Raw genomic sequence first — 21,776 nt, 5'->3', positions numbered from 1 at the left:
CAGCAGGGTGTTGAGTAGTCTGACTGCCTCAGGGAAGAAACTGTTGCGGAGTCGGTTGGTGTTGGTAGCACGGATGCTCCTGTATCTTCTGCCAGATGGCAGGAGGGTGAAGAGTCCAGGAGAGAGGTGAGAGGGTTCGTCCGCAATGCTCGTGGCTTTACGGATACCGCAGTTGTTGTATGAGGTGTCGATGGTGGGTAGAGAGACTCCGATGGTCTTTTCAGCTGTTCTCACAATTCGCTGTAGGGTCTTGCAGTCGGATGCTGTGCAGTTCCTGGACCACACGGTGAGACAGCTGGTCAGGACGCTCTCTTTGTCCGTCTGTAGAAGGTGACTGAGGTTATGATTGGTTATGACTGAGGAGATAGGGGAGCTCTACTTCTTTCGTCTGTGCTAACAGTGTGTACTATGTTGTTTATAAGGAGTACTCAATATTTCATGATTTCCTAGAATATGTAGCCCATCTGCCTCAATGTTTGGCATGTTGTGCTTGCTGAGATGCTTTTCTGCTCACCACAGTTGTAAAGAGTGGTTAATTGAGTCACACTAACCTTCCTGTCAGCTTGAACCAGTCTGGCCATTCTTTTGAGACCTTTCTCATCAACAAGGTGCTTCTACCCACAGAACAGCCTCTTACTGGATGTTTTTGGTTTTTCACACCATTCTGTGTCAACTCTAGAGACTGTTTGTGTGAAAATCGCAGGAGATTAGCAGTTTCAAAACGAGCCCAACAACCATGATCATGGGGAAAAATGTGGTCTCAGATCACTGAGATCACGTTTTCCCCCATTCTGATGTCTGATGCGAACATTAACTGCAGCTCTAGACCTGTATCTGCATGAGTTTATGTATTGGCGCCTTTGCCACATGATTGACTGACTGGATAATTGCATGAATGAGCAGGGGTACACGTGTTATATTGCGCCTAAACTCTGGAATATACTGTATTAGGAACGCAGGTTGTATAAAATATTTTTAAATCCAGATTGAAGACCATCCTGTTCAAACTGGCTTATTTATAGTTTCTGTCATTAAACATACCATTTGTGACCGTGCTAAATCTATTGAGACTTTAGTTCATACCTGTAGGTGGTTTTATGGTACTAATAGCATTTACTGTTTATCTTCATTGTAATTCCTTTTTTTGTTCTTCATGTATGCAATTATTTTAACCTTATACATGTTGTTTTTGAAAGTATTGGAGCCATGGTCTAGCCTCTGCCAGCCTATTCAATTATTTACACATCAGTTTTAAAGTATGAATTATTTTTATACACCAGTTTGTCCTTTTTAGATAATAATCTATTTATAATCAAGTCAAGTGGAATTTTTTGTCATTTCAACCATATACAGCTAGTTTGTACATAGTGAAACGAAACAACGTTTCTCCAGGATCAAGGTGCTACATAAGACAAACACAGAACAACACAGAACTATAAGGGACTACATAAATTTATATATAAAGAGCACAAGTGCAAACGTGCAGACAGCACAAGACAGTACAGTGACTACTGGGATAGACACTGGGCGCAGTAAGTCCCAGTGCAGCGCCGACCAGTACACAGTTCTGTTTGAAAGTGAGTCCAGTGAGAATAGTGCAAAGAGTACAAGAGTACAATATAAATAGCTGAAATAGTGTAAACATAAGAGTAGCAGCCTATGTACAGTATAATAAATATTGTAGCAGCATAATGTAATGTGCAAAAACTTGCAAAAAAATTGCAAAGAGGATGGAGGATCCTCAGTTGTGTGTGTGTGTGTATATATATATATATATGTATGTATGTGTGTGTTCTTTCAGTCCAGTTTCTGAGTGTTTAGGATAATAATAGATTAATAATGAATTCTAACCGATAATAATTAACTTTTAGTTATAGCATCCATTCATTTTATCATCATTACAGCCCTACTGTTAATTAAATGTTCTTGCAGTGTGCGCATGCTCTCAGCAGATGGCGCCACTAACAGAATGTTTGCATTAAACACCACTAGTGAACTGTAGAAGAAGAGATGAGCGGGCGCATGCGCACTACTACATTGCGTTGTTCAAAAGAAAAAAGACAGTAGAAAACAAAGCAACGATCTGCTTTTCTGTAGCTAACCTCATACAAGGCTTAGCTTTATTCCTTTATTGCTGTCGTTTTTGGTTTTGGTCGTACGCTGAAAACATAACGGTCACAAGACAGCTGTTCGCTTAGCTAGGTTGTTTTAACGCAAAATGGCGACAGCGGACGACTCCCGATTCTACAGTGGTGAGTGAACAGCGCTAGCCTGTGGCTGCTAACTAGCTTAGCGGTGTCAGTGTGTTTACGCAAAAATAACTAACAGTGTAGCGCCTTTCTTTATTTTTCCCCTAAGTCCTGTTTTACAGTGACTCTCGAGCTACAGCTAGTCGTCGTTTGGTTAGCTAGCTACGGCTAACCACGTTAGCTTTTAGCATTGAAGTGTGACCTGGTTGTTAGCCGAACGTAACTGTTGCTCTCTCAGCGCACGCGCGCCTAACTCGGTAACTAATCACTACCAAGAATAATTAATTAAGTTTGTCATTTTTTTGTTGTCCTGGTTAGTTTATATTTATCTAGTTTATATTTATCTAAGTTTTAACATGATTAGCTCGCTAGTTATTCAGCTAGCAGCCGTTTTTCACTGCGTGGCCTCATCGTTGAAGTTGTTCAGTTCTGCCAGTGCTTTTCTTGGTAAAGTAGTTAAAGGTGCAATAGTCGATTTTTTTATTTCTTACTTTTACAAATAACCTGAAAGATAGTTAGAACATGATAAAATAATATTTGTTAAACCACGACCTCAGCACAAGTGTACTAAGTGGCTGAGAAAACCCGTTTGGAAAACTGAGGTCCGGGCCGGACGGCTGCTCTTTGTTTTAACGGGGCTCATGTCCGTCATTTTCCAGACGCCCTGCGGGCCACCGTAGATCCTGGGGGGCAGAGAGCTGCGATCATGGGCTGTAACGGGGTTACTGGATGACGTCATTCTCCAGTTTACACATTGGTGTTATCAGGGTGGTCTTGGGTTTTCAATTTTTCTGAAGACATAAAATAGAAGAGAGATTTATCAGAATGTAAAGTAAATGATTTTAACATAGTGAACAAAGTCGTATTTGGTCATGGCACCACAAGCTATTTGAATATATTTATGCATAGATTAGTATATATATATATATATATATATATATATATATATATATATATATATATATATATATATATATAATAATACAAACATTTATATAATTTTAAATACTATCAAGAATGCAGACTAAAAGAATTAAAGAATATCCAGAACTGTGTATTAGAGTTACACGATATTGAAGAAAAATGCTGTAATTGTTAAATAATGCGATATGCAGTACGATAATGCTATAAGTCAATTTAAATTATATTTATATATCTAAAAAATGAAAATGACATAACCAGCATACGTTTCATGTTCTTTTGAGGAAAAGTAAGCATTCTCTGCTATCTATGTCGCCCTAAAACTTTGATTTTTCGTAACTTTTTGAAGTATTAAAATCATTCAGTTATCGCCAGCCCTTGTGATATGCATATCGCGATATTTTGATAATTCTGATATATTATGCAGCCCTACTGTGTATGTATATAAATGAAACAAGCATGTTATTTTGTGGAAATGTATTTCTATTTAGCTGACATGTAGACATGAGGAGGCAGATGAAATGAAGTATTAGTTGATTACGGAGAGAACGACTTGCTTTTATTACTTGTAAATATAGCCAAGGAAAGTGTTAAAAAAACAGTTATGGAGGGACAAACAGTGGTGATTGGTGGTTAGTTATTGAGGACGTTGATGATCAGCGATTGGTTGTTGGGAGCTATGGTGGTCAGGAAGTGGGTGTTGATGATAATGGTGGTCAGCGGTTGGGTTTTGGGAACTCAGTGCAACTCAGTCAGGCTTTACACGCTGGTGGTGATTCGAGTGAACCTGCTCTCTAAACTTGTATAACCAGCAGCTGTTGTGCGAGCTGTAGAGACACATGAAGTGCAGGGCAGTCGCTAACATCTGCTCAAAAAGGTTTGCAGAGGTTTAGAGTAAAGACTCTAGGGCATACTCCAGGGCACAGCAGTGAGTCTTTGACACTTCTATGGTTTAAGAATACAATCTTCCAACCCGTAACCGAAGAGTTACCAATTTATCAACATATAACTTGTAATGATTGTGTTGTAGTGCCCAGTCCAGGTATTGCTACAGATGTGTATGACTTCTGCAAGGCCGCCATGTTAGAAGAATAGAAAGTGTTAATGGTGAATGTGCCCAGCAAGGTGAATTGATTATTCGTCTTTCAGAACACGATGATCGTGTCGGACCCAGGCATCGCAGGAAAGGCAGGGGACCTTTCAGAGCGCCACTGTACAGCGACCAGATCTCGAAGCAAAGACATCGTGGAGGCCAAGGAGGAGGAGGTGGTGGAGGTGGAGGCGGAGGTGGCGGGCCTGGTCCCAGATCCAGATTTGAGGACGACGATGGTGATGTCGCAATGACGGATGACTCTCATGACGGGGGATCGCAACGGAGATTGTGAGATCGCAGTTCTTGTTTAATGTCCTGTGTTATTTCTTTATAATAAGAGTTTTGCTTATGTGTCCATTGTGAGGCAGTGAATGCATCCGAATCACACAAGCTTTCATTTCTGTGTAGTAATCCTTATGGGCGGCCCCAAAATCGACGCAATGGTCGAAGAGGAGGAAAGGATGCGAGAGGAGATGGTGGTAACCACAGGGGGCGTGGGAACAGGGGAGGAGGTGGAGGAGGCAGTGGAGACGTAGCTGATGGAGGTGGAGGCCGTAAGAATTGGTTCAAGATGACTGTGAGTGTTTTATTAGCTGCTTTGCCATAATGTCCATGGCTTGAAATGAAACAAATATTTGTTTTTAATCCTTTTACTGATCCTTTTTTTGTGTCTCTTCAGATTCCCCATGGGAAAAAATATGAAAAACAGTGGCTTCTCTCTGCACTCCAGAGCATCTGCACAATTCCATTCCATGCCATACAGGTAAATGGAATATGAAATTAGTGATTATACCACAGTATTGTTAAATTCTGAATTATCATTGGTCAGAAGGTGTTGATTAATTTTCTGTAACAGTGATTCTGACATTAGTTCCAACCGCAAAGCAAAATACAGGTTTTTACTGTCTATGAGTCACACACACATTATTTGAAATACAATAAAAAATAAAAAAAAATTTGTTTCAAATGTGTTTGAGTTTTTTTGTGTGTGTGTTTGAATACAATAACTATACATTTTTCTTCTTTACAGTACCATACAGAAGGAAACCGAGCACAGTTCTACGTTGATGATTCTACTACAGCGCATGCTTTGGCCAAAGTATCCAGAAAAATCACAGACAAAGATGGATATAAGGTTCAGTGTTATAAAATACATATGCTGTACCAAAACTGGCTAGATTAGTGATTTATGATATAACATAGACGAAAACCTAATAACGGATTATTTACCACATTTGTTTAATATCTTTTCACCTTAAATGTAATTCGGTAGTTTTCTGTGTTCTGCTCTGGGCCTAACAGGTAGCAGTCCTGCTGAATCAGTGCCAGCCTCCGAGCTTACCCCAACAGGACCTGAAGCTAGAGGACCTGGAGCATTTGAAGGTGAGTGAACCTGGCTGACACCTGAGTGATGCAGCAACTTTGACACTGATCTTGAAATGTCTTGTAAAATAATGGCCCTGCAGTAGTTAAGAGGTTGATGTGTTGCAGTGAAACCTTTTTTTTTTTTTTAACATTTATTACAGCAATGCATGTCCAAGCGCTTTGACGGTTCACAACAGGCCCTTGATTTGAACAACATCAGAGTTGACCCAGGTAGGTTGCATATTAAAATGCCGCCATTCACACATTAATTAAACACTCATAAATATTTAGGATTATGTGAAGACAGCTTAATCGTCAAATGTTTAACAGCTGTAAACTTTCTCTGTGCTGTGTGATATGTTAAAGTATATTTAGAGAAGTTACAGATGACAAATTAATTATGGTTGAAAGACAAAGAACAATTGGAAAAAACATTTATGGGGGAAAAATTGCGATTAGGTCGTTTTCACACTTGCGTGGTTCCCCCCCCATGCATTTTGCGTTTGACAGAGTTTGGCCCGATTGTATGAAAGTACGAAGTATGAAAGCTGTTCTCAAGCCCAGGTTCAGTCCAGAAAACAGATCCCTACTCCTCTTGAAAAAGGTGTTCAAGGGTTCACTTCAGCTGATCCCTGGTGCAGAAGCTATTCACTCTCGACACCACAGACCAAATAACGTGACAGGTTCAACGTGTCACATTACTTCCTGTATCTATTTTTGTGATCGCAAGAAAAGGATTATGATATTTGATGTATAAAACCAGTCTTTTATACTATAATTAAGCACTATAAGCACTATAATTAGCCCACCTTTGTGGTATATGTGCTCGCACTGAGAGCATCGTGAAAAACACACATTTCTTGTCGGTCTGCAAAAACGTCGTATATGATAACAGCTCCTTGTTTACGACAAATGAGACAAGGATCGGTCTCGAGTGTATGCTAAAGTATTCTAACCAAGTGTGAAGAACAACACAGCCTTTTGCGAGACTAGTTCATCTGGAATGTCTGGCTGTTGGTAAATGTAGTTGAATTATGACTGTGACTTGACCCAAGTTGCAGCTGTAAGTGTAGCAGAAGTGTAGCAGAAAATGTATTTATCTAATGTTATTCCATTGTCATTGTCGTTCTCCCTGTGACAGATTTGGTTTCCTTGAACATTGAGGTGGCACTTAGCAGGAAGAACTCAATGCAGGCAGTCATTAAGATCATTGAGGATAACATCCCTGAGGTACAGAAAAGGATCGCTTGTCTTTCATTCATAGCATGAAATGGAATACATGTTAATGATCACATGGAAAAATCTAATTTACCCTGGTCCTTCATTCTCTTCACAGCTGGTTTGTTTAAACCTAAGCAACAACAGATTGTACAAACTTGATGACCTCTCTGAGCTTGTCAGCAAAGTCCCAAATCTGAAGATTCTGAATCTCTCACACAATGAGGTATGGAGTTTTGTCTTTATTACATTTGGAGTCGCTCTGTCTTTTTGGTTCTCATAGTTACTCCTCTGTTCACTGCAGATCAGGACGGAGAGAGAGTTGGACAAGCTGAAGGGGCTGAGGCTGGTGGAGTTGTCACTGCAGAGGAACCCTCTGTGCGATCACTTTAACGACCAGGCCGACTACATTAGGTCAGTTCTTTTTCTAATTTGTAGTGCAGTGAAATGTGGAAAAGGTTGAATGAGTGTGGTTTGGGTGAGTGAATGTCCGTGTGTGTGTGTGTATGTGTGTACATCATACACATCTTCTCCCTGGAGGTCAACGAGCCCTTTCAAGCAGAGCCAAATGGAAGCGAAGAAGGCTTATGTAGAAACCAAAGGAAATGGAGTAAATGTACCATGTCCATCATTTTTCAGCACTGCTATCTTATGGAAGATTAGTGCACCATGTGTAAGGTAGCACTGGGCAATATGACGTTATGTTAATATTATTCTGTAAATTATGAGTAATAAAACATGACGTGTGCTTGTATAGGAAAATAACCAGCACAGAGGTTGTTTTTTTTCCCCGTGGTTGATCATTTTCCTATAACAGCACATATCGTTATTATTTTATTGTTTCATGTGACTTATACCATCGCAATTTGCCATTGATTACAATGTTTTTTTTGTTTGTTTTGTTTTTAAATTAATTAATCACATGATGCAATCAGTTTGAAGATATGCTTAATGTTATGGAAGGTAACTTAGTCTCTATTATTCCTTAATGTTATAGCGGCTATAACCAGTCTTTCCCTCACCAGTCATCAGTCTTTATTTTCTGTAATTTCTTTAATAAGACAAAAAAAATGCAACTTGACATGTTACCAAGAAACGGATTTGAGAATTCAACAGTGCTGTGGTATAAGTCACAATATGCTTTTTGGGTGTATGGTGGGTATTGTCAGTACTGCACAAAACCAACTGCATATTTCTTTAAAAAAGTTAGGGAGTCTGTAAACAGAGGGGCCTCTGTCTAGTGAATTAAACCCACATAGTGACAAGCAGCTGACTGGATACTAGCCTATTATGCCAATATTGTCAAGCATTTCTACTACAAGTTATTTGTCATCATAATCTTAGCAAATCTTGTGCTCCCTGAACATGTCTAAGGGTATTTGATATGTTTTTGCCAACTAGCCCATCGCTAGTGCAAGGATAATCATATCACTTAGGCCTCTTCTGTTCTGAAACAGAACGTGACGCACACAAGACATGTTGTTAACCGGTTTCTGTCATGAAACATAAAACCAAACTGTAGACGCAACACAATCACTCTACAACAAATCAAGGCGTTTACTACAGGTTTATAGTAGTACTATGTATCGTGATCGTGTATTTCTGAAATAGTGTGGTGGTATAGTATAGCATAAAGGATAAAGATTCTTGCTTATCTGTTATCTTTTCTCCTCAACCTTTTTGCAATTTCAGTTCTCCGTTCTTTCTGTATTTTCCTGCAGTGCAGTTGGCTCTGTTGCTCTTTACAGGTTACTGCTCATACAGTTGCATTTATATTGTTAGTCAGCAAGGTCAGTTTAGTGGAAGACTTTAGTTATGTCTACATATGAATCTTTTACTTGGCTTATTCTTAGTCATTTAGGAAACAACTCCATTTAACCACTCAACGCCCAATGCCTCTTAACCCTGCGAGAGCATCGGGCCTAAGCTGACACTAGAAGAGAAGGAAAATGCATGTGTGGAAAGTTTATGCACACTGAAGTGCTCTTGATTTCTCAACCGCTCTGTAATGGTGCCACCTCCATCCCCTCCACCCCTCATATATGGGTTGAGCTTAGGTCTCAACCCAAGGTTGCTGATTGGCCAGTGACGAAGGCTGGTTAGCCAAAGACGGGTAAGATCCCTCCATAAACTTGGGACAACCTAAGGCAGGCACAGTCGCAAAGCTGGCCACAGCACACAGCATAGAGCAAACAATGAAGATCCCTAGGAGAGAAGAAGAGGAGTATGTGGATTGCTAACACCGCACTGAGGAGAGCTCTTGGGTGGAGGAGGAAAGGGAGTGGGGATTTAAGAAAATCCTTCAAGCCAAGCAGTTCTCAGCAATGCTGGGACCCTTATAACTCCAATGGGGAGTTTGTTGCTTAAAACTGGAGCTCCACGTCCGTGGTGCATGGACAGTAATGTGAACGTTTAAACAAAGCAAGTGCTCTCTTGGCTGTTACTAAACTGAGGAACACTGGAATGTGGGCTTTGTGGCCATATTCTCATCCCAAATTTAGAGTAAGCATCAAGTTCATAAACTGTAGTGAAGATACAATAACATAAAATTAGACATAGCTGACTAGGAGCGTTAAAACTTTAGCTTCAATTGTTTTTTTCTTGAAAGAAAACCCGGCCATTTTTAAATGCATTGGTTGGGTCCAGAAGTGTTAGGTTATACGCTTTAGAACAATTCATTGTCTCTTTATAGCTGCGTCGCCAGAATTATGAGAAATTGCAGTACTCTGTATAAAAGCTCAGGGTTCAGCTTCATTGCTGCTCTTTCTTCCTTACTTTCAAATGCCATGTTTTTTTTTTTCTATGCTGAAATTTGTCTCATGTAAAGTTTTCTGCTCTTTAAGTTGCCTTTTTTTCCCCCAGCTTATTTTAAATGGCCTTCATCAATATAGATAGTGTGCTCCATAGGAAAAATTAGATACTTTGAGTTCTGCTTAAATGCAGTCTTCTTACAAATTTGATTACAGAAAGATTAATTTGAAAAATCACAATAGTTCAACAGCTATGTATGTGAATTTTTACCTGATCATAGTTTTTTGTTAACTGCTTTAACTGTTAAATAACCACCTCACAGCGATTAAGCACTGAAAATACCGTTGTCCTACTCATAATTAGTTTACAGTTGACTTGAAACGGTTATTTAGTAATGGCATGTCGAACTGAACTCACCACGGCCCCCGAGAGACCTCAGTCCACTCGCTATGTGCCTGAAAGTACTGACCGTGTCCACCACCTCTACCCCACACACTCCCCTTCCCTCACCCCCACCCCTCAGAGCCTGCGTGTCAGTGTGTTCCGGCGCGTAGGGGGCCGATGGTGAGTATTGTGGAGGGGTAAGTACTACATTCCTGTTGGGGTAGGGGAACATACAAGCACTGTGAATATTGTTATTGCCATTGACCTGCTTACAGCTTTGCTGTGTCTTTGTGAGTGATGCTGCTCAGACTGTAACAAGATGCCTACAATTATTTGAAGCTTATGTATCTTGTTTGGCTGGGGTAAATATATTTAGCAGAAAACAGATTGTGTATGTAAGCACCTCAGGTTTAAGTCATGAATTTTGTAGAGTCTCTCATGTATTATTTAATTAAATAAACCCCTGTTTAATTTTGTATGCCCAGTGATGAATTGTCCTTACTTCATGTCTTCAGGGTGACTGTGCCAGTGGTGTATGTGGCCAGTGGGAGGAAATATCTGCTATCTAGTTTCTTCTCAAATAACCGTGAATTTCTCTTGTCTTCTGTCTTTGTGGTTGTTGGACAGTGCCATACGGGAGAGGTTCCCCAGACTGCTCAAACTGGTAGGCTCTGCACATCACTGGTTTAGTCAGGTGTATCTGACACAATCAGTGGTTTCTTTTCCCCCACCCCTCACAGTATTTACTGACACACAGTAGGTGCATTTCTGCCTCAGGTACCTTTTTAGGAACTGTTTCAGGGTGTTTCATGGAACTTATCTGCTTCCTATGACTTGTGTGGTAGACCTTGATGTACTGAGCATTGCTGATTGGACAGATACAGTCTTTACATCGACTTGCCTGGTGAAATTTTTGACCTCTCTGCATTCATTGTACAACAAAGCAAAAAATGCTAAAGAGCAACGATGCGTCAATGTTTGGTATCTTGCTGTACTTTTGCTGATTCTGTTGTACAGTTTATGTCTGATAGTGTGGTGTACACAGACTTGTCCAGGCACTGTGCTCCAGGACAGTTCCAGGCCTCTTTAGTTCCTCAAAATGTTCCTGGATTTCAGTGGAAATGCACCTTCTAGGATTAGATCTTGACACACATCATTTTTGTAATTCACCTCTATATTTCATGAACATCAAAGAGTTGGCCGAAGGTGTTATCACACCTTTTCATTGTTTCTTCTCTTTGCTACAGGATGGACATGATCTTCCTCCTCCCATTGGTTTTGACCTGGAGGTTGCTCCTGCCGTTCTTCCTCCATGCAAGGTAACTTCACTTATAATGTTGTACCAGTCCACTGTCCTTTAGCACAGGGGTGTCAAACTTATTTTAGGTGTTTTTTTGTTGGCATTTATCTAAAAGGATTAAACATGTAAGTGAAACGTGAAGTGACGTGTGGCCAAGCATGGTGACCAATACTCGGAATTTGTGCTCTGCATTTAACCCATCCAAGTGCACGCACACACAGTAGTGAACACACACACACACTGTGAACACACACCCGGAGCAGTGGGCAGCCTTTTTTTGCTGCGGCGCCCGGGGAGCAAATGGGAGTTCGGTGCCTTGCTCAAGGGTCTCACCTCATTCGTGGTATTGAGGGTGGGAGAGAGCGCTGGTCATTCACTCCCCCCACCTACAATCCCTGCCGGACCTGAGACTCGACTCGAAAGTCCGACACTCTAACCATTAGGCCACAACTGCAAAAATACCAAAAAGTACATAGTGGCTTGCATACGGTTTCCCGTCTTCCTTGAATTTTCCACATTTTTAAGTGTTACAGCCAGGAACTTAAATGAATTTGTCAGTCCACACAAAATAATCCATAATTTTGAAGTGAGGGAGGTGAAATCAATAGTTTGTAAAAATTATTTACAATTAAAACATGTTTAGATTTACAGTATATTCATAACATAGGATCACTCCTAAGGTATTTATTTTGGAAAGTGCTTTTACAGTGTCAAATGTTTAGTTTGTTAATGAAAAATTAAATATTAGCACATCTTATCAGTAGCTGAGTTTGTAGAGTTTATTGCTCCAATCTGCCCCCTAGTGGAATAAGAGACTAGCTCTTCATCCTGAACCTTTTAATTCAATCACGGTAAACCAGACCATTTTAATTTAAAACATGGATTCTAAACTTTAATTGGTGGGCATGATTAGAACCGCTACCGGGCTGGTCCCAGCCTGCGGGACGTTTGTTTGGCACCCCTCTTTTTGCATGTTGGTATACTGTTTAAATGTGAGCTAATCTGAATCTTTTTCAATCCAGCCCAGTTACTTTGGCTCAGAAGAACTGAAGGGCCTGATCACTTGCTTCCTGCAGCAGTACGTTGCTCTCACAATTCTGAATGTCTAGTTTGTGTTTATGAATACGAAGCAGGGTTGTGACTGAAGCTATAAATAGATTTCTCTTGTCTAAGGTATTACGCTATATACGACTCAGCAGACAGACAGCCTCTGCTTGATGCTTATCACGATGGAGCAACGTTCTCACTCATTCTCCCGTTCTCCTCGCAGAACCCTTCCAGGTAGAGTATATCCGCCTCCTGTCTGTCTTTATGACTGTTCTCTGGCTGGCACCTATAGGATGTCCTTCAACACACAGTACAATTTAGCACTACCTTGTATTTACACTCATTGTTGTGCTATTGTGAGTGCTGCTGATGCTTCAGATTAAAATCTTTGGTTGAAACCAGATGGAAAGACACACTGGACCAAAAAGAGAAAATTTTCTGTGCAACTAGTCTACGAAATTTTTTTAGTTTATCACTTTATCACTGTCATATGTCTTTTTTTTCCGTGGCTGTGGCTGTGCATGGTGTCAAAACATTCTTCCCCTAGCAACTGTTTGAAAAGTGTTAGATTTGAAACAATGTTGTAGAACCATTTAATCTTTCATTTTCTGGATTTTTTTTTTCTCTTGGCCGAAATCAGCTGCATTGCTGGGAGATTTAAACTGCGTTTTAACTGGTCATTTTTATTAGGTGCACTTTCCTTGTTAGTCAGTCGTGTAAGTGTACAGTTATACACTCTTTTTGCCCATGCACACTGTGTATTAATTGTACACCAGCCCACAATCAGTGTCAGTTTACTACCACAGGGTTGCAGTTGACTGGAAATTTTTGGTTAGTGGACTTTAAGTAATATTCCAGTTCAATTCAATTTTATTTGTATAGCGTTTTTAACAATGGGCATTGTCACAAAGCAGCTTTACAGAAATATATAAATTCTGGATATAAATTTTAAATGTATAAATTTATCTCGACTGCAATCATGCTGTTGTACTGAATGTCAGCACGGCTGTGATTACCTGCAGCCACATCACAGCCGTGCTGACATTCAGTACAGCAGGTGGCTAACAAACAGAGTCAGTAATTTTACATTACAAAGTGCACATATATGGTAGGTTTATTTGGTAAAGTGGCTGCGTGTAGCTAATGCTAGGTCTTTTTAATCGCTTTGTTTTATTGTTCTTGTAGAAGCAGTTTGGGAGAGTACCTGAAGGACAATCGTAACATCAAGCGAGTGAAAGATTCCAGTAAGAATATTGTTCTTATTTTCTGCAGTTGCTTAGTTACTGGATTATTACTGTATGGAAGATTTTTTTTTCTTTCATCTACACAAAGTGTAAAATCTGACTTAACCTGTGACCATTTCATCATTGCACCTTAAGTAATATTTTATTGTTCTGGTCCTTCAGCTACAAGGTTTCGCTTGCTGAAGCACACACGGTTGAACGTGGTCGCGTTTCTGAATGAGCTTCCCAAGACCCAGCATGACATTGCCTCGTTTAATGTCGATGTCAACACCTACACTGTGAGTGAATTTCACCATGCTAGTGCTCAGATAGTCTGCATTTAAGTCGCTTAGCATCTGTTTAACTTGCTTTTCTCCCTTTTCGCAGAACACATTGCTGTCATTCACGGTCAGTGGAGTATTTAAAGAAGGTATGGATGTGCTCTTTAATTTCGAAATTAATTAAAAACACTGGAGTATCGCAGGTAATTCTATTGCAAGATCCAGCTGCCAAGTTTTTCTCTCATTCTGTGTTTCCTCCAGTGGATGGCAACTCTCGTGACTCATACAGAGCTTTCTCTCGTGTGTTCATTGCCGTGTCCCCTGGAAATGGAACGTAAGGCCCTTCTCTCGAATCTTTGAATGATTTGGAGGACACAGCTACCTTGTACCACTGCTGATGCATGCTTCATCTTGTATTCTCAGGATGTGTATTGTGAATGATGAGATGTTTGTCCGAAATGCCACGACGGAGGAGATTCGGCGAGCGTTTGTCGCACCGGCCCCGACCCCCTCCAGCAGCCCTGTGCCCACGCTGTCTGCCACCCAACAGGAAATGCTCTCTGCGTTCTCCCAGCAGTCAGGCATGAATCTGGAGTGGTCTCAGAAGTAAGATTTAAAAGCTTTACCCCACACCACAATATACAGTCGACATTCAGTTAGGATCTCAATCTCGATATCTTGTCCCAAAACCTGTTTGTCTGAGCCAGGTAGATCTTTAGCCAAGATAAGGACCTCACACGTACAGAAGAACACAGGAATGGATGTAGGAATGCAGTATTTCACACAGTCATTTATCAACCGTGCATACAGACATTTCTATGCATATCGGAGGCTTACCGTTAATTCGTAAATGATGAGAACATAGAGAAGGACTATTTTACGTATGAGAGTTCCAAGCAAATGGCCTTTCCAGCTTAGAAAATTATTTACACATCAGTTTAAAAATGAGTTACCTTTTTACACACACGTTGTCTGTCTTTTTCTAATGACAACTGATTTATAATCAGCTATAGTTGAATAGATTTAGGATTGTTGCCTCGATTCATTTCAGTTAGTCTTTTAAATTGATGCATCGATCCAAATAGTTACAACCCTACACCAGTAATAGTTTAAAGGAACTTGAAGTTCTGCATAGAGGAGTGGTCCAAGATCCATCTGTAACTGTTCTTGAACTGCGTTAGACATTGTCTCAAATACGTTCTGCAGAAGAATTGCACTACTAAGAGAACCATTTATGTTTAGAAAATATTGTAGATAATAAAACTAGCGTCTCTTTAACTCTCTATAACATACATTTGTTTCTGCTCATTTTCATGAGTGGTACCAATAGTAATTGACAGTATGTTTTATGAAATGTACTATATTTCAACAAAACCACACATGGGTACATGTGTAACAGGTACTTTGCATTGTAGTTATTGACAGTCATTTGCTTGTTTTTTTTTTTTTGCAGGTGCTTGCAAGACAACGATTGGAATTTTGAACGGGCCGGTCAGATTTTCACAGACCTTAAGGTAATCAGTCATTTCAAACTTGTTTATTTGCAAAACAATTTGTGCAAATATAGCAAAGTCCAGTACACTTTGTTGTTGATACTGAACACATTTCCTAAGCAGTGTTTCTGTTTTTAGGCCCGAGGAAAGATCCCAGATGTCGCTTTCATAAAGTGAAAATGTTTTGTTTTTTTTTTTTAAATAATCATGTTTTGTCCAATGAGCTGTAGAACAAGGCTTCGATTTGTGTTTGTATCTGATGTAATTATTGTTGATTTAAATTACCGGTTTCATTGTTTTTGGTGATGTTCTTTCTCTACAATATTTACCAGCTACTTATTCTGTACAAAAATGTAGTATATACATCACTTCCTTGTAAACTTTCTTTATGAATGTTGTTTTGATTAAAATTTTTTGAAAAAGTCAATCAAAATGTTTATTGTGGTCATAATGAAGCTGAGAAAACATTCCCTGGAATGCAAAAGTTCTGTTTATTATTTTTATAGACAAACAGATAACAGTGTTAGAGTAAGAGCAATGGTATTGTGCAGTGCAGCATTTCAGATTACTGTGCGTATGAAGTTCATGTTGTGCGTTGAGGTCTCGCCCAACTGTGTAGCGTCCTCTATTACAGTACTGCTATGCTTTCTTTAGTTGCATCGCCACCGACACTTTTTTTAATATATATAACTGAAGCAAAACTGAAAATACTGATCACTGAAAGATAAGTCACAGTAAGGATGTAGATGCTGTCTGTGCTTTAGAGCAGATCAGAGAGGATGTTGGAGGCTAAGCTGCAGGTGAGACCGGTACCATCAGGCTCCACGTTGAGCTTCTTCACCACGCCGTCCTCAACAACCATTGCATATCTACACAAGATATAGCAATTTTACACAAAATCTTATTTACTATCAGGAATCTTAAACTCAAACACACGAACAAGAACATGGATCTTATTGGTCAGTCACCCAATACCTGTTTTAATGACGATAATTGCTTGATGTGACATTGAAACTTACACTTTGACTTGAATATTCCAGATTGATGCTTCCAACACTACAACCTTCACCCCATTTCCCTAGTAAACTGCTGTTTTCTACTTTTGCATATTGAAACCTGACAAGCTTTTATGTTTAATAATCCAGTAATGCTGTCATGACATGTTCAATACTCAGATTTTCCATTACAATTTTATAGAAAGAAGCAAAACTGCTCGAGTGACTACCGTTGGACATAATCATGAATTCTGAAAGCTAGGTGTGTCACTGTGACCTAGTTGGTTAAAGCAGCTGTCGAAGTAAACAGAAGAGCCCGGGTGTGAATCCTAGCACTGTCTTTCCTTTTATATCAACCCTGTTCCAAGAAATTGGCACTGATTCCGAGCTGCAAAACCTATTTTTGGCTCTGTGGTACATTCAAATTCTAGGCTCAGAGTTGAAGCCATTCAAAGGTTGTAGGTTCCAGTCCCAACTGAATTAATTATTTTCTGGAGTGAGCTGTTAGTATAGACCATACGGGGTTTCTGAGAACCACCCATGAACCTTTAAGCTGGGGCAATTCACTACTTGGCAACTTTGCTAGTTTAGGATAACATAAGGAGGTAACATTAAAAAAATATTGCCTTCTAAATTATTTAGCAGGGTGAAAAGGGCTTAACTGAAGCTGCAGATATCTTTTGTTGCCTGGAAATAAGCTAGGGTTCCCTATAGTTTATAATTACACAAGCACAAATATAATTTGCCCTAGAAAATAATTCTTACCTCTTGGATCTCTTGTTACCAAGTACCTTCAAAATGTCATCATTGTCCAGAAAGAGATCCACTGCCTGAAAAAGAAGAATGTAGTCTGTAGTTACACCATGTTCACATGTCCAAAACAGGAAACAGGGCCTGACATTGCAAACCACGGCGCATGGCTCAGACGGGTAGTGGTGAGACACATTTGCATAGGGATTTCCATACAATTTCCTGATACCTGCATTGTTAATGAGAACGGTAGGTATATCAAAAACAAATCTTACCGCAGTGAAGGCTCCTGTGGGATCGGCCAGCATTCGCACCTATAATGAAATGGAAAGGTTTCAGATATCAATGTGGTGATACACAAATTACAAAACTTAATATTTAATGAGCTCTACTGAAGCTCTCCACAAGTTACCTTGTGCAAACCAAGAGAGGAAACTTCACTCCTAATCAATGAACATTCTTTACATTTATTCCCATGAGGTGTTAGTGGTGTTTTTCATCATTCCCTTGCAGTTACCATGCTCACACCTTCCACAGGCGCAGCCCTAACTTTTTTAACCACTTAATGATTTCACACATAGGTGTAGATTGGAGAAAGGGAGCTGAGAGAGGGTTCATTGCCCCTCACTGTTCAAATTCTCCCAATCATGTCTTCGATTTGGGATGACAAATTCTGATTTAAAAATTATCCACTTTATACACAGTACAGTTTAAATTACTGGGTAATAATGGCACACTGTTGTCCTTTACATCCTTCCACAAACTGGGAGATTATACCCTGTTGAATGCTGAGAAATGGGAATTTCCGTGGAACCAAAATTTCTAATAATCCTACCTTGGATGACTTTGCAAAACAATGATTGTCAGTTAAACAATACGCTGCCAAACCTGTTAAACATCTTTAATGTAGGCTCGCAATTTCCTTATTTCCTATTCTTTACAACTCGGCACAGTGCTGGTTGGGGAATTCACAAGGAAGTCAATTTCCAAAAACCTGCATATGAGGACTTGGAGAAAGGCCATTTTCCAGTTGAACAATACACCGAATAACCCATTAAGCATCCTTCATGGTGGCTGAAGATCAGGTTTCTAACAGGTTTCTAAGCTTGTTCTGATAAACAGCTTCTCGGGCTGGGATATGTAATTACACCCACCCTCAGTGATGCTCAGTAACTGATGTAACGTTAAGTTGTGTAAATATAAGATTCAATTCAATGCAATTTAATTTGCGTAGTGCTTTAAACAATAGGCATTGTTACAAAGCAGCTTTACAGAAACATGAATATAGATTTAGATCCAGAACAAATGAACACAGAACAAACCAACAGCGATAGTTGCAATGAAAAAGTCCCTGAGAGGTCATGAGGAAGAAAGTGTTGACGGGAACCAGACTGAAAAAAAACACATCCTCTTCTGGGTAAACGCCATAGGATTACAAATCATTACTTCTCTACAACTGTAGAAATCAGTGGTTTATGCCTTGGGCTCCCTGCTCACCTTGCCATCTGTGCCATGTTCCTTTCCCCATGCGGCCATGACAAACACGTCGTTCACAGAGACACAGGCCACCTCCTGCACACCTTTGCTCCTCAGCTTTTCAGCGTCAGCCACAAATCCAGGGAGATGCGTCTGAGCCACACAAACAGTCACATTCACATATGCATGCTGAATAAGTTAACCTTTACAATTCATGAATTATGATCATAAATGCGGCTGTTTTGAGCAGCAAGTACAACATAACCAAGTAGGCAGAACAACTGAATCTTTTGTAACTGAACACCACACCATCAGAAGTGTATTGTATTGTCCTGGACTGTGTATCATGTGTGCTGTGTGTGTAAGCTACCTTGGAGCATCCAGGAGTAAAGGCCCCTGGCACTGCAAACAGTACCCCCTTTTTCCCTTTGAAGAGTTGGGCGATGGAAATTTTATTCCCTGGTTCTCCTTCCTGGACCTCCACAGCTGGCAGACTCTCTCCAACCTTGGAAAGAGTGATATACATGTGTGTATTTCAATCCTGCTCACTGGCGTACCCCTGCCCGGTCTATTTTAGCATTTCCTTAGTCTAACAAACACAGTTCAACTCAATTCAGCTTGGTAGTTAATCAGGTTTAATAGGATGACAATAAGCTCTAGTATATTCAGTGCATGTGGTATTAAAGTCAAGTAGATTTATATGGTCATTCAATCTGTATATGGATATGTATTTAAGTATATACAGTGGCTCGGCGTCTACCGATGCCACCTCATATCTCCGAGACCATGACTGGAATAAAGCAATTTCTAAAGATGAATGAATCTTGTCTGTGTACGTGTATACAATGGCATAAAATGTGCAAACAAAAAGGTCCAACTTGTTTTGCCAGGAGAAAACATTTTAAAACAGCGGTTCTCAAAGTCAGGAACCAATGGGAGTAAAACCACATATACTTTATTTAGTATTTACTACAATACAACATATGCTCTACATGTTCACCCTTACGCATTTTCTCAGCCGCTGTATCATGTTTTTGTGGATTTTGCTCAACATATTTGCCCAGTCTCATTGGTTCCTGACTTTTTGGACACCTTGTAGTTACAGTGGTGGAAATCACAACTGAAAAGTTATTATTATTATTATTATTATTATTATTATTCATTCAAAATTCATTCAAATATTCATTCATGAGATAAATTTGTATTGAGGGGGTCTGTGGGATTTATTTTACAGTTTAAAAGGTCCTTGGATGGAAAACTTGAGAACCCCCTGCATTAGGGGACAAGTGGAGGACTGGACATCAGCTGCTTCAGACAGCAAAACTGACAGTGTTTGTTGTCAATGCGCATGCGCAGTTCACCGTGACTGTGCAAGCGCCTCCCTTTCAGTAACGTCACAAGTTTTATTTTGGGCATAATGTGTACTGCAGACAAGAAATATGACAAGATGGAGCATGCAAGATGAATTTAAAAGACGTGTAGCCGAAGAATTGTGCATTGTGCAAAATACACCAAGCTGATGATGTCGCGACTGAGTTGAGAATGTTTGAGAATGTTTAACCGACCAAACTTCCGCCTGGTCACAGCAACACTCTGAATAACAGCATTTATACTGCTGTAACACTGAAAAACACTCTGCTGCGTCACTAGCTCAGGCAGCATGGCCGTCACGCAGCGCGTGCTGGAAGTGATGGAAACATAAAACAGTGGAACCGGAACTGTGTGTAACAACAACAACAACAACAACACCGACTCTACGGCTAAACGAGCTTCTTACCTTGATGGGCATGTTTGCAGTGACCGCAGTATGAAGTGGTCTGATGAAGCTGAACACTCGGGGTCCTCTGAGGAACATAACTGTTCAGCACTTCAGTGGCTTTTATATGAGAGGAAGAAAAGGCGGGCAGCTGAAGAGCACAGCCTGGAAGTGTCACAACTACTACTCTCTAATAAGGCCCCGCCCCCTACACACACACACACACACACACACACACACACACACACACACACACAGGTGATTTACCCAATGTAGTTTTAAAATAAACACAGAGACACACACACTCACAGACAAGCAGTCACAGACACACACTCACACAAACACACACACAGACGCACTCACACACACACAGACACAAACACACACACATAGGTGATTTACCCAATGTAGTTTTAAAATAAACACAGAGACACACACACACACTCACAGACAAGCAGTCACAGACATACTCACACACAGACACACACTCACACATACTCACAGACAGACATACACAAACACACATACATACATAGACACACAGACACACAAAGGTGATTTACCCAGTGTAGTTTTAAAATAAACAGTTTAGTGTTCACATTTAGCGTTTCCCCTTAACACTTCCCCGAGGCCTTACAACCTTCTAGAAAGCAACACTGTTCACCGCTCTTCTTATACCTTCAGTGTCGTGGTTTAGCTCCGCCCTCTTAGTTTGATTGGTCAGTCTGTGATAAAGAGACCCTGTCAGTCAAGCAGAAACATTGCTATCTCCACATCTATTTCAAATCTTCTTTCTCTGTCCTGTAAATACAGCAGCATATCTCCCATATCAATTACTTTCTTCCATTCCATTCAGTGTCACACTGATCTCTTCATCTTTTCTTTGGTCACCAAATTTCTGTAGTGTTTTCTGCAACCGCATTGACTCACGCCAGGACCAGTCACTGATAAGAAACTTCACGCCTTGACACAAAAGCAGGAGGAACTTGTGATGCACAACCTTCAGGGACATCATTTATCCTACAGTGCTCTACACCGTGTCACTTTGGAGGGCCTGAAGTGTAGTGTTTTATCTTACGACTTCATTCCTTTCCTCCACTTGAAAATCCAACTTTTTTTTTTTTTGTTTTTTTTTGCATTATTGCAAATTAGAATTAACTCGGGCAAACTGTGATGAAAAAGTATGAACAGTTAAGAGCAAGGGGTGGGGGGTATCTTTCTTTACTTGGTATCCATCAAAAAAAAACAAAAAAAAACCAGATTCATTAGGAATACCTGTACACCTGCTCATTCATGCAATTATCCAATCAGCCAATCACGTGGCAGCAGCGTAATGCATGCAGATACAGGTCAAGAGCGTTAGTTCATGTTCACATCAAACATCAGAATGGGGAAAAATAGGCTCGCCATGAGTTGCACTTATGGTTAATGCTTGACTGTACAACTTTAGCTGCTACCCCACAACCACATCATC

General features: G+C 40.1%; 2 protein-coding genes across 2 annotated transcripts; one reads left to right on the top strand and one right to left on the bottom strand.

The window, feature by feature from the left end:
* Positions 1-2,000: 2,000 nt before the first annotated feature.
* On the top strand, positions 2,001-15,758 carry nxf1b (nuclear RNA export factor 1b). The gene is made up of 21 exons (XM_026938548.3): positions 2,001-2,252; positions 4,320-4,551; positions 4,672-4,840; positions 4,943-5,026; positions 5,294-5,398; positions 5,566-5,646; positions 5,790-5,859; positions 6,770-6,858; positions 6,965-7,072; positions 7,151-7,260; positions 10,609-10,645; positions 11,229-11,300; positions 12,304-12,359; positions 12,455-12,562; positions 13,514-13,572; positions 13,735-13,850; positions 13,939-13,981; positions 14,094-14,166; positions 14,256-14,438; positions 15,286-15,346; positions 15,464-15,758. The coding sequence occupies exons 1-21, from the start codon at positions 2,219-2,221 to the stop codon at positions 15,500-15,502; spliced, it is 1,929 nt and encodes a 642-aa protein (XP_026794349.2). The 5' UTR covers positions 2,001-2,218; the 3' UTR covers positions 15,503-15,758.
* Positions 15,759-15,797: 39 nt separating this feature from the next.
* Positions 15,798-20,952, bottom strand: prdx5 (peroxiredoxin 5). The gene is made up of 7 exons (XM_026938549.3): positions 20,866-20,952; positions 20,324-20,510; positions 18,917-19,051; positions 18,568-18,699; positions 17,346-17,384; positions 17,086-17,150; positions 15,798-16,194 (listed from the first exon to the last, which is right to left on the bottom strand). The coding sequence occupies exons 2-7, from the start codon at positions 20,399-20,401 to the stop codon at positions 16,086-16,088; spliced, it is 558 nt and encodes a 185-aa protein (XP_026794350.1). The 5' UTR covers positions 20,402-20,510; positions 20,866-20,952; the 3' UTR covers positions 15,798-16,085.
* Positions 20,953-21,776: the final 824 nt, after the last annotated feature.

The sequence above is a fragment of the Pangasianodon hypophthalmus genome, chromosome 15, assembly GCF_027358585.1.
Source record: "Pangasianodon hypophthalmus isolate fPanHyp1 chromosome 15, fPanHyp1.pri, whole genome shotgun sequence".
NCBI classification, from domain to species: Eukaryota; Metazoa; Chordata; class Actinopteri; order Siluriformes; family Pangasiidae; genus Pangasianodon; species Pangasianodon hypophthalmus.
The sequence above is the reverse complement of the archived record's forward strand: the minus strand, read 5'-3'. Positions and strand labels throughout refer to the sequence as shown.